The following is a 12,585-nucleotide window of genomic DNA, read 5'->3' on the forward strand; positions in this document are numbered from 1 at the left end:
CCCCCTTGAAGCCTGTTGTGGTAGTGGTGGGAGGCCAGGGCTCCCTTGCTGCTGTGAGGGCCTCCATGGTGAGCAGCCACACACAGGAGATGCACACAAATAGTGGTTTATTTCGCATCTTTGGGGAGGCAGAGTGAAAAAGGGAGGTGAGTTTCTCTGACAAAATCGTTGCTGACTACGCAGCTGTGGATTTCAGATCCTGGAATCAGCTAAAGTGGGTAGTGAAGGTTTTATGGGGTCATGAGGTGGTAAGATAACAAAAATTTAAGCAAGGACTCGGTAGCTTTCTATTTCTTGTTGTATATATTATTTCTATTGTTGATAAAGTGCTAAGGAAAAAAATACTTTGTCACTCATGCATTTAATAATTACAACTATACGAATCTCCTTCTAACAAGGTATTTTACTCCTTAACTATAACAAAACACAGAATTTATAAAAATTAGCTTTACTGAAGTAAAGATGTGAATACTGGTGTGTTTTTTTTTAGGAAGGCTCATAGAGAAACTGCATTAGTTGCATTAAATAACGCAGAGGCGTAATTGCTAAAAATAAAGATAAGTGAGAAAGTTGGTCAGGATTTTTTAAAATGGCATGTGTGTGTATTTGTCTAGGGTGGGATGGCTTGTGGCATCAGATTGTTCTTTATGGTTTCTCATTTCTGCATTTTGTAAACTATAATATTGTCATAGCTTTTTTGTGAGTGCAGTAGAGAGAAAATACATAAAAAGGATAATGGAAGCTGAGCAGGCAGGCACCTTAAAAAAGTGCATGATTTACTTCCTTGTTTTTCAGGAGAAGCAAGTATGTTCCTGCTAGCCCTCGTATTTTTTTTTACCCTGTTCTTAAAAACAGCAATGATGGGTAATCCTGTGGATTACCCCAAAGCTAAAACAGTTTGACTGAATATCCTCACAGGTAGATACTGTTACAGGGGAGTCCGTAACAGGTCAATAAAAACATACTTAACTTTCAAGTATTGTGGGGAAAGTATCACAACATACCCTTTCAGTAGGAAGAAAATCTAAGCATGGCACCATCAGGAAGGAAGCATGGAGGAAAAGCTGGTAAACAAGCACAGGAAGATCCACCCATACCAGTTTATGATTTTCAAGAGGAAAGAAAAGAGCTGAGTGGATCAGAAGAAGATATTAGAGAAGGTGCATATATGATTATTTTTCTTTTAAACATGAAGCTTATAATATTTCTGACTGAATAGAAATTAAGATAACTTCCATGTTAGCAAGGGTCTGAGGTTTTGTGCAGCTTGGTCTAGTGTGGGGTGTCCCTGCCCATGCAGGGGAGTTGGAACCTGATGATCTTTAAGGTCCCTTTCCAACCTTTACCATTCTATGATTCTAAGCATGGTTCATAATGTTTATGACAGCTAGCTTCCTATTGTTTGATTGTTAAGACAACACAATAGAATAGCTCTGTATAGTGCACTGTTGTGTCTTAGAATTGTAGCTGGAATCTAGAGTAGGATTTTGTTGCATGGTTTTGTTACCTTATTTTAATGCCATATCCTTCTATCACCTGGCTGTAATACCATGATGAGATAAGGATAGAACAGAGGAAGAGCTCTGCTTGCCTGTATGGAGTGCTGAGTTGGGTAGGGCAGTTGGAGTCTTAATGCTGGCAGTTAAGAGTACTTCAGGATTAACCTGAACCAAGGAAAAAAAAGGGGAAGAAGCAGAGAAAGCTGAGGAAAAAAGAAGGCAACCAAGGCATTCTTGTTTAATTTTGAGGCAGTGTCATAAGAAAGTGGATCTTCCTTAAACATGCAGTTCTGATTAATCACGATAGGCTTTTTGTAAAGTTTGATGTAACAACAGTTCTGGATTTTTGACTTTCAGCCATTATCTCTGGGTTCGTTTCTTTTAATTTCTCACCCTCTTCATTTGTTCTGACTAAATTCCACCCCCATGCCCTTGTCAATAGAAACGTCACAGCCAAGGATTTTTATTTTTTTGAATAATACCTGTTGTGATTTGCTTATTCTAAAGGTCAGAGTACACAACTGCAGGACTTATTTTACAGCAAAAAGAAATTCTTGCAGTTTGGGCCATTCCATTGTGAGTTGGCAGTATTTTTTTATCACAGTGGGCAGAGAAACTAAAACTGATTCAGACCAATCTAGAGGAAGTCAAGGCAGTGCCAGCTCAAATCTAGCCTTGCAGAAGAATTCACCACCATTTATCATGTCCAAGTTCAAAGTTTTAAGAGCTGCACGTTTTATGGATGGGAACTGAGACCCGTGAGACATATTCAGATAACTGGCATTACAGAAAAATAGTTACGCTTTTAATAATTCAAATGACCCCCACAAAACATAAGACATTTTTGTAAATATTTTTAAAATTTGTATTAAGGTGAAACACCAGTAATGGAGAAGCATGGAAAGAAAAGACCTTTGGTGAATACTCATGTGATTCCTGATGATGTGGGGTAAGCTTAGGATATATTTTTTTTTTCCAAAATGAGCAAGTCTTAAATAGATACTGATTTCAGTTACTCACTATGCTTGTTTTGCTTGGAGTTTTCTTTTTGGTTGATGAAGAAAGCAGGTGACAGGTAGTACAGTAGGTGTAGGTTTAAAAAGTAAATAAAACATTTTAAAATTAGTAATTCTCCCGTTTCTTTGTAGATAATTTTTAACATCCATAAAGAATTGATATATTTGTGTGAGTTCTTAAAAATTGTTGTTTCTTTCAAAAGATTATTAAGTTTTATCTTAACTGTTGCAAATTTTTTCCCTCTGATCTTGCTTGATGGTACTAACAGTACTTTAAATGATCAAACTATAGCATGCAAAATAAATTCTTTTTACAGATAAATCTTATGAAATTCAATGTTTATGGGCAGTGTAAATGTAATTTAAAAGTGTATGTTGAAATAGCTTTTAGCAAGATACAGTTGATTTGTGTCGTTATGGTTTTGAGGTGACTTTTTTTTTTCTTGGTTGGTTGGTTTTTTTGCTGTGCAAAAGAAAAGTGGTATCCTGTGGTGGAGAAGATAAAAAGTTGAGATAAATGTTTTCTTTATCTGCCATGTCCCTTTTTGGACTTGTCAACTATTGTACCACTGTCTTAAATCCTGGTGTTACAATCTTGTAAAAACAACGCTGGTATTATTTTTCTTTGATTTTTCCTATTGTGCCAGTCATGTTGTGATCAACTTGTTTAGATTTGATATGCCAAATACCTTTTGTGTTTTCTTTTAGTATCAGGAAAGATCAATTTTGTTTACTATCCTCCTTCACTCAGGACCCTTTGATTCCTAATACTGCCTTTTTACTGGGGAGTAAGTTAATAGATTCTCATCAATTTTTTAAAAACCAGCAAATTAGTCTAAAATGAGACCTCTCACAGGAGAGAGTTTTATATCTTGTAGAACAGTAACAGCTCTGTCACTGCCTACAAGTAATAGGCACATGAAAAAATTAGTTTTAAGCATATACAACAGTCTTTTTCTAAAGTTGGAAAATGGACAAATAAAAATTTTAAACATTATTTTTCAGGGGTGAAGTACAGAACATGCTAGAAAGATTTGGAGGTAAGTAGGCTTACATTTTAATAAATAATAAACAATTTATGTTTAAGTTGCAGAATTTGCAGTAATTCCTTAACATGAAGAAACTTTCAAGATTTGCATGAAATCACCAGTCGTGGTAGCATTTGTCAGCATTTCTGAAAAAAGCTAGTTTTTAGTTTTATCTAAATAGAACAAAGGGAAAGAAGAGAAGGGAAAAATGGCATATGAAGTGAAATGGAAGTATTAGTGTAGGTGATTACAAAGGAAGAAGGGAGAGAAGCACGAGTGCTTCTGGTTATCAGTTCTGATTAAAATATGAAGTTTAAGAGGTATTGATATTTTAGAGAAAAGGGACGCTATAAGTTAGCTCTTGCTCTTACTCAAGGCAGGACTTTTTGCTAATGAAGACTCAAAAATAGGATAGAAGGAAGGAAAATGAATGGATCAGAGAGAGGATGTCTGCCCAAAAATAATGGGTTTGGCATAATCAGGGACAGATGCCTCAGCAAAGTAGAGAGATTGGACAGGTGTTTCCTGAAGTCTACAGAAAAAAGGAAAAGAAATTGCTGTATTAACCTTAAGCTGTGACTTGTTCATTCTATCTCCAAATGTAAATTAAAGAGAAACAAGCATGCTAACATATTAACACTTTTTAAAAAGTACACAACCACATACTACCTTTAATTTATTTCTGAAATTGAAGTAATTTGAGTATTACTCTGAAATGTGTTTTTTTCCTAGGGGGGGGAAAAAAAGTGTCAGCATAACTGAATTCTGTGAAGGTCTGGCAATTTAGAGCTGGCAATGTAGTAAAGCACCTAAAGTAATAAGGATTTTGATGGTGTGACTAAGACATCGTGTCTGTACTCATAGATTTGTGCAAGGTATCTCTAGTTTTGAATAGGGAATTCAGAGACTCTTGAGATGTCCAAATAAAATGTTTGAAGATACAAAGTGTGAACTGACTGGATAGCACTGCTAGAGTTTTAAGCATGTATGTGTGCTTGTTGTATGGATTATGTGTTAGAAATGTGTGTTGGACCATAATAATCAGTAGGGGAACACATGATGACAGTGCTTAAGGAACTATTTTAAATGTACATCATGGAAGTGCTGCAGCTACGCTGAGTTCAAACCACTGGACACTTTCAGTTCACTGTGTGTGTCTGACTGTACCCTCTAACATCCAGCCCAAAATGAAGGAAGCTAAAGCTGAGTGACATCAGGGCCCGTACTGTTTGGTCTGGCCCCAGAGAGCGGTCAGGACTGGAAGCAGGTGCCAGAGTAGCTGGTGGGGCTGGGCAATGAGTAGTTGCATCTCTAGAGGCCAGATGTTGGTCATGGTTTATGGGGAACTTAGAGGAGCAACATTCACACCAGTGCCAATCACAGGTTGAGGGACACTAAACACAGCAGCCAGGAACCCAGATCATATTAGCTTCTTTCCATTAAAACATACCTCTTTTGCTTCTCCAAAGCATTAGCTCATAAGCATTTTTAATAAAAGGCACAATGTCTCTACTTAATTTCTAAATATTTCTTGATTTTCAGCTGACATTAACAAGGCTCTCTTAGCTAAGAGGAAAAGGTTAGAAATGTATACAAAAGCCTCACTCAAAACCAGTAACCAGAAGATTGAACATGTTTGGAAAACACAGCAGGAGCAAAGGTAACATTTACCCTTGTTCATCAAACCAGTGAAATCAAATTCCCTTTTGTGTTACTGCACGGATAGTTCATCCATCTTCTTGCAGTTAAACAGCAAGTAGTATATCTACTAGTTAAACACAAGTTGTCTGTTTCTGCTGCCTCCAGTTGCATCCCCTTGGATAAAATGACAGTAATAGTTTAGCAGAGTAGTTTCTCTTTTGAATGGAGAAACTTAGGATTTTGCATTTTGAGAGCAAGATATCTTAAAGAATTGGTTTTAGATTTGCTTTTTCTTCATGGAAAATGACCCTTGGTGTTATTTTTGTCTTTTAAATCAATGTTTCTATTTTTTCCAATTCAGTTGGAATTTTCTATTTCTACTTGAAAATTGAAAAACGTTCAGTAAAATTTTTACCATTGTGTTTAAGAAAGAAAATAATTTTCACATTGTAAATATTGTTTACGTTATGTAACATTCTTCTCACTTAAGGCCTATTTAATTACTACATCTGATTCTACAGGTAGAGCAAACTGAAATTGAGACAGCTAAAAACTTAAAGTGAGAAATACTTGTCACTGTCTTGGTCATTTTATATATATGTATTTGAAACTTGCATTCACAAAATTTAAATGTACATAGATAAACTAGAGAATAAAGAACTAACGAATGAGCTAATAGCTTTTTCATTATAAACCCTGTGTTCTGAGGCCAAGATCTGTAGATGGGTTAGAAAGAGTAAATCTTAGAAAACCTGATGCTGTTAGGAATAAAACTTGTAATTTATTTTTAATCTAAGTTTTGTAAATGAGTTCAGTTTCCTTATATGTATATAAGCCACATTCACTCAAAATGTGTATGTGTGTTCAGTTTTTCAAAACATGCAGTATTCAGTTGGGGGCAAATGTCAAAATAGCCTCTTCATCTATGCTGTCTCCTTTTATTCTATTCCATGTGTGTTGAACCTTAGCTTTCCTTGTTAGTTTTTGTAATGTCTGTCATACTTACAGCTAGTGTCTGTTTACAGGCAGAAGCTCAATCATGAGTTCTCCCAGCAGTTCCTGACTTTATTTCAGCAATGGGATGCAGATGTGCAGAAAGCTGAGGAGCAAGAAGAAAAACTCGCGGTGGGTTTCCAGCCTGGCACCTGTTTCACTGTATTTTCACAAGGAGGAAATGTTGTTGTTGAGACACTCAAGAAATCTAAAAACTCTTTATGTAGTTTAAACAAACATACGATTGATTAAAAAATTTCATTCAAACTTGATGGCTCTCAAACTGTAAATGTTTAAGTTTTGGGATATATTTTAAAGTGAGTAAGGGCATATTATTGCAAGTTTATAAATGGTGATAAGTGATGGCCTAGGCCAACATTTGGCTTTAGAAAAGACCAGACCATGTATGGAGAAGAAAGATGCATCCTGTAACTGTGCATCCATAGTCTTTGTGTTCAGGGAACAAAGGAGTGAAGGAAAGTAGTTGTCTTTTAGCATGCATTGCTTAAAACATGTTTATATATAATACATGTATGAGAAAGGGGATAGGAATTATCCAGTGGAATGTAGTCACATGATGTTGCTGTATTTGTACTCCGAACAAACAACTTGCAAGTTTTTGTTTTTCCCTGAGCAACATATTTCCCTGGGATACTCTTGAAAGAGCTGTGTTGGATAGCAATCCTTATAGGATCTCATAGGGATAATTCTGGTTGGAAGAGACCTCAGGAGGTGAAACAGGGCTTAATCCAGTCTTCAGTCTGTCTTTCATTACTAAGAACAAGGATAACTCTCCAGGCAGAGATCTACATAACATAACCCAGATTCCCAGTGAAGGCAGAATTTCTGACTACTAATTACATTAGTTTGCCTTCCAAGTGCTTTTAGTTAGCTAACATGTTTGTTTTTTGCTTTAGAATATGTTTCGTCAGCAACAAAAGGTTTTTCAACAGGCAAGAATCGTTCAAAGTCAGAGACTGAAAACCATTAAGCAACTCTATGAGCAATTCTTAAAGGTACAGTAAATTTTCTTCTTAGAAGACAGCTGATCCTTATAATGTCGCTTTAAACATGTCACCTCTTTTGCTTCTCCAAAGCTCATAAGCTTTTTTAATAAAAGGCATTTAAGAAAGCTGTAGTAATTCAGCTTTTATGAAATAGAGATTTAAGGTTCATTTAAGGACAACAACAGCCTAATGTGAATATTCCTGTTTGTTTATTTCCCTTGTTACGAATGTGACGTATTCTCTCTATACTTGCAGACAGATTGCATCTGTTTAATAGTGATTTAGTTAAATGTGTTCTCACAGCAATCTGATGGGCTTGCTTGTTCCAAATATTTAACCATAACCCTCAAAGCATATGTTCTAAGCAGAACACAGTTTCGTACCAGTTTAAAGATTATATAGGTCAGTTAAATCACCAGGATTTTGTCTTAATTATTCCCTTAGACTTTTTGTATGGACTTAAAAAAAATGAAACTTAACAATCTATTAAGAACATATCTTAGGCTGCAACTTACTGCTGGGAGGGACATTACCCACAATATGAACAAGATAATTTTTTTTTTCTGTCATTAACCTTTCTAGCTATTGCTGCTTCATGTAAGGAAAGTGGCCCTTAAAGAAAATCAACTGCAATTCCCTTAAAATTGCCCAGTTAGTAGAACTCCCTTCATCTCTTCCTAAGCCACATTCATTAGAGGGGGTTTTCTTTACTCTAACCTGGTATTCAAGGTAGACCTTCACTAAAATGTCAGCAGGCAGAGTCTGATTGAAATAATGATTTTTATAGTGAAAACAGGACCAGCTGAATGGTTATGTAATCAGTCTCATTTAACTTGCCTGTTGCTTTATACATAATTTTTGCATTGGCTGGGAGTCCCTACAAATACAATTATTTTTTTTTACAGCGATACTGTGTTTTAAACATATAATTCATACTGATAACTGTGATGTGTTTTGATTTGTTGGTTGTTCTTTTTTTAACGAAGTAGCTAACATACTATACAGCAAATAAAAACTGATGAGTACTGAAAAGGTGAATGTGACTTGGGTTAAAAGAAAGTTTTTTGCTGTCAGTTTACACTAAGAACAAAGCACTTTATTCTCAGAATTTCCTTCTTCCCACTGTTTTTCTAAGTAAGGTATTCAAAATCTAAACTGTGAGAGAAATGAAAGTACCTTAAACCATAGGTTTTGTAATGAATGCAGAGGCACAGTACCAAATTATAAGTGCAGGGCTGAGGTGGAAGGGACTTCTGGAGGTTGTCTGGTCCTGCTAGGAGCTGGTACAGCCGGGTTACCTAGAGACAGTTGCCCAGGACTTGTGTCCAGATGGCTTTTGAGAATCTGCCAAGGATGGAGACTCCAAAGCCTCTCTGAGCAGCCAGTTTGAGTGCTCAGCCATACTCACAAATAAAAAAGTGTTTCCTGATGTTCAGAGGGAACCTCCTGTGTTTTCAGTTTGTGCCAACTGCCTCTGGTCCTGTCACTGGAAACTTCAAGAGCCTGGCTGTGTCTTCTTTGTGCCCTCCCTTCAGATACTTGTATTCATTAATGAGATCCCCTGTGAGACTCCTGTTCTTGAGGCTGAAGAGTCCCAGCTCTTAGTCTTTCCTCACAAGAAAAATGCTTCTGTCCTGTAATCATGGCCCTTTCTTGGGCTCTATCCATTATGCCAATGTCTCTCCTGTACTGAGGACTCTGGAACTGGACACGGCACCCTAGGTATGGCCTCACCAGTGCTGAGCAGAGTGGAAAGATCACCTCCCTTGCCCTGCTGGCAACACTGCTAATGCAGCCAAGGATACCATCAGATGCCTTTGCTGCAAGGGCATGCTGCTGGCTCATGTTCAACTTGGTATCCACCAGGACCCTCAGGTGCTTTTCTGTCAAGCTGCTGAGTGGACCCCAGTAATTCAAGTCTGTTAGTTTATGAACAACTTTAATTTCTATTCCAGTTGTTTCCTAACTGGTTGCTTTTTGAAATTTCATTTAGTTATAATTTGGTTTATTATTTTTTCAAGTCTGGTAGCTTAAAAAATTTTTCTGAAGTAGAATAACAGGTTAAAATAACTGAAATTTAGAGGATACTGCAGAAGCATTAATGAATTATAAGTGTTCCAAAATGTAAAAAATGTTTTCATCGAAGACAAAAAACTGAACAGAAGGTCAAATATAATTTTGCTTTCTTTCCCCTCAAGGAACATCAAAGGGTAAAAATCAAGCCTCAATAAGCTTAATTAAATACAGACTCTCAGAGTCGTCATGGTTGGAAAGGACCACTCAGATTACCGAGTCCAACCATCAATACACACACACAAAAGAACAAAAGAAAACAAAAAACTAACACACCCCACCAAAAAACACAAAACCTCTGCCACTAGAGCTTGCTCTGAAGTGCCAAGTCAGTAAAATACAACTACTTCCATACATAGAGTTAGGCATAACTGCATGTCTAAAAGGAAGATAACCAGTGAGCTTTGCTTCTTCGGGGAGAAGTGTGCAAAGAGAAAGACCTTTAATGGGTTTTATATTCTTTACTTCAAGTCTCCAAGGTTGTCATTAAACCCCTAACATTCCTGACAGATGTCTGTTTAATCTTTTCTTGTAGAACTCTTACATTTACTGAAATGTACAACTAGCTGAGACCTCAGAGTGGAGGGACTGTTTCCTTCACAGGGTCTATATTGTTTAAACATGAATGTAAACTGGAGTACTGTATGATTTGTCTGGCAAGTTCATTACAAAACTCATCAATTATCAATGACTACTGCTGCTGTAGAAACTAATTTACAGTCTCAATAATGGTCATTTAAGTGAACCCTTTGACATGGAACAGTTCTGAATTAAGATTATCCTTAACTTCAGAGCATGGAAGAGCTGGAGAAGAACAATGAAAATCTTCTAGCTGGTGCACAAAGTGAACTTCGCAAAGAAATGGCTCTGTTGCAGAAGAAGATTATGATGGACACTGTAAGTATCAGACCTATAAAGAAGTTACTTAAATGGAAAAAAGCACATTCTATTAAAAAGTCATTTGACATTCATTTAATTAGCTCAAAAGTATCATATTGATAGGCATTTTTTCAGTATTATCTCCTTTTCTTGTAACAGCAACAGCAGGAGATGGCAACTGTTCGCAAGTCTCTTCAGTCCATGTTATTCTGATGGCTCAATGGAGAAACAACTTGTACCTAAATAACATGATACAAGTATAGGCATTAGCCATAGAGAAGTATGTTAAGATTTAAATGTTTTAAAGTTCCTATTAAATGCTTTCATGGATTGTTCTTATCTTGTGCCTGATAATATTATAAGAATGTATATTATTAAATGTATTACTTTGGGGTGGGTATGGACCCCAAACCATTTACTATCTGTCTAATTTTAATCTTTAACTACTTAATATTCACTTTCAATAGCATTGGACTGTTTAAATTGTCACTTTTTATAATGTCAAATTGTAAGAATGAGCTGAATTAATGAAAAATGCATTACCCAGATTTTATATAATTTTAGGCCTTTAGATACATTGTGTAATAGAAACATTTCTTCACAAGCTGCAGACAGATTTTCAGTTTCAACATTTAGTCTGCTGACATACCAGCAGTTATAAAAGTTCACAGAGCATGACATAGCTCATGCAAGTTTGTTTAGTGATGTGTATGATAGTAAATTAAAGCACATTGTTAGGCTAGGCACAGTAAGATCTTTGTACTGGTAAGAGATTTATGAACTGCTCTAATTTGTCAAATAAGCAGATTTCTTTAGCTGACTGATGAGCTGAGTATTACAGTTTTAAATGATATCTGCTCAAGTAAGCATAATTAAACATTATGCATTTTAGGGTATATAGTTCTTGTAGAACCGCTGTTAGAAGTAATCTAACAAATTTATTTAGTACAAGTTATTACAAGCCTTTGAGATGAGTATTTTTGCAAGGCCAAATGACTAGCAATTTAGGGAGGCCTATGTTTTAAGGATAAAGCATTTATCTTTCATGTATTTCATTACAGTAAATCAGTATAAATTAACCAGCTTCCATGCAGTTTGTTTTTACAGAAAACTATTACCCATTTTTACAAATTAGGTAGTTCTTAATGTATTTAATGCTTAGATTTAATACAACCGTAGATAAAACAAAAAACATGCACAAATGTGATGTTTTCCTAACAGCGTTTTTCAAAACCACTCCAAACTCAGCTTACTAGCATTTTTAGTTCAAGATCAAATAATTTGATGATGTTCTGGGATGTTCTGCTCCAGTTCTGGGACCGATGGCTTACAGAAACTTCAGCTCTTAGGTTGCAACTGAAGTTGAACAACTGGTGCGGAGCTCTCCTGCATCTGCTGCGTATCAGGGAAGGAGCAAACACAGAAGTTGTATTGCTAGAATGATGGATGGGGCATATGGGCCTCTGGTGGATAATAGGAAACTATGCCAATTTGTAACTGTGCTGCTGAGGCTCTGCCCTCTAAGGATGATTAGATGATGCTATGAAATTCAGTTAACTGTTTTTGCTTCCTATCTTCAGTACTAGCTTATCGGTTAGTATTGCACTTCATGTTCCTGGTTTATTTCATCAGTATTGCCTCATGTTTCTGATTTCTTAGCTAATTTCTGCATTCATTTACTATCTTTCACATATCTCAATCTAATCCTTAAAAGCTCTCACTTTAAAAAAAATGGCCTATGTCTTTTCAGGAGGTGGTTAATTTGCTCCCAATATTCATACAAACTGAAACAGTCTTTATTCTCTTCTGTTTTCCCATGGCCTGCCTTCAGGCTAAGTTCATGTGTAGATGCTGCGTCTTTCCCAGCCTCAAACAGATGTAGTAGGAGTCATTTGGAATTGACATCATTCACTTAAGAGTGCTAATCCTTTGGCAGTAACTGTTAAGAGTTACCCCTTTAAGCATCTCAGTATATCCTTCTCAGGCAGGAGTGTGGTAGATGGCATTTTATTACCCCCAAATTTAGCAGACAATACACAGCTTTTGAAGTTCCTTGACACCTTAGGAAGTTTCTCTGAATTAAAAGTGCAGCTGGCAAGCTGCAGTGGCAATATTTTTAAAACAAACCATAGCATTCTTTATTGTACAGTTCAGGAAGGACTTTATAATAATAAAGTCACAGCTCAGCTACATATCAGCAACTGAAAGTGGTAATGGACACTTACATTGAACAGCTTTTTACAAAAATAATATTCAAATAGTATCTCTTCAAAGGAGCTTAAGCTTACAGGGTTTGTATAAAAGTCATTATTTGCTTGTACAGATAATAAGCTACTTCTAACCAGATTTTCTTTAATGACAACAGCCCTTTAGCTATAGGCACATGATGTTAGCCAGTGGGTCTGTTCTTACAGAAAGGCTGAGAGTGGGCCTCACTTTCTGTTTTGGA

General features: G+C 36.3%; 1 protein-coding gene across 1 annotated transcript; it reads left to right on the forward strand.

Annotated features, from left to right (window-relative positions):
• The first annotated feature begins 1,021 nt into the window (after positions 1 to 1,021).
• SYCP3 (synaptonemal complex protein 3) lies at positions 1,022 to 10,528 on the forward strand. Its single transcript, XM_010005807.1, has 8 exons — positions 1,022 to 1,160; positions 2,373 to 2,448; positions 3,521 to 3,555; positions 5,086 to 5,203; positions 6,210 to 6,309; positions 7,095 to 7,193; positions 10,050 to 10,154; positions 10,296 to 10,528. Exons 1-8 carry the CDS (start codon positions 1,031 to 1,033, stop codon positions 10,347 to 10,349), a joined length of 717 nt encoding a protein of 238 aa, XP_010004109.1. The 5' UTR covers positions 1,022 to 1,030; the 3' UTR covers positions 10,350 to 10,528.
• Positions 10,529 to 12,585: the final 2,057 nt, after the last annotated feature.

This window comes from Chaetura pelagica, unplaced genomic scaffold (assembly GCF_000747805.2).
Source record: "Chaetura pelagica isolate M959 unplaced genomic scaffold, ChaPel_1.0 scaffold79, whole genome shotgun sequence".
Classification (NCBI taxonomy): Eukaryota; Metazoa; Chordata; class Aves; order Apodiformes; family Apodidae; genus Chaetura; species Chaetura pelagica.

Excerpts from the sequence above, each read along its gene's own strand:
- SYCP3 (XM_010005807.1), top strand. The coding sequence starts at position 1,031 with ATGGCACCATCAGGAAGGAAGCATGGAGGAAAAGCTGGTAAACAAGCA. Across the intron at positions 3,556-5,085 it reads CATGCTAGAAAGATTTGGAG|CTGACATTAACAAGGCTCTC; the intron begins GTAAGTAGGCTT and ends CTTGATTTTCAG. Across the intron at positions 5,204-6,209 it reads AAAACACAGCAGGAGCAAAG|GCAGAAGCTCAATCATGAGT; the intron begins GTAACATTTACC and ends GTCTGTTTACAG.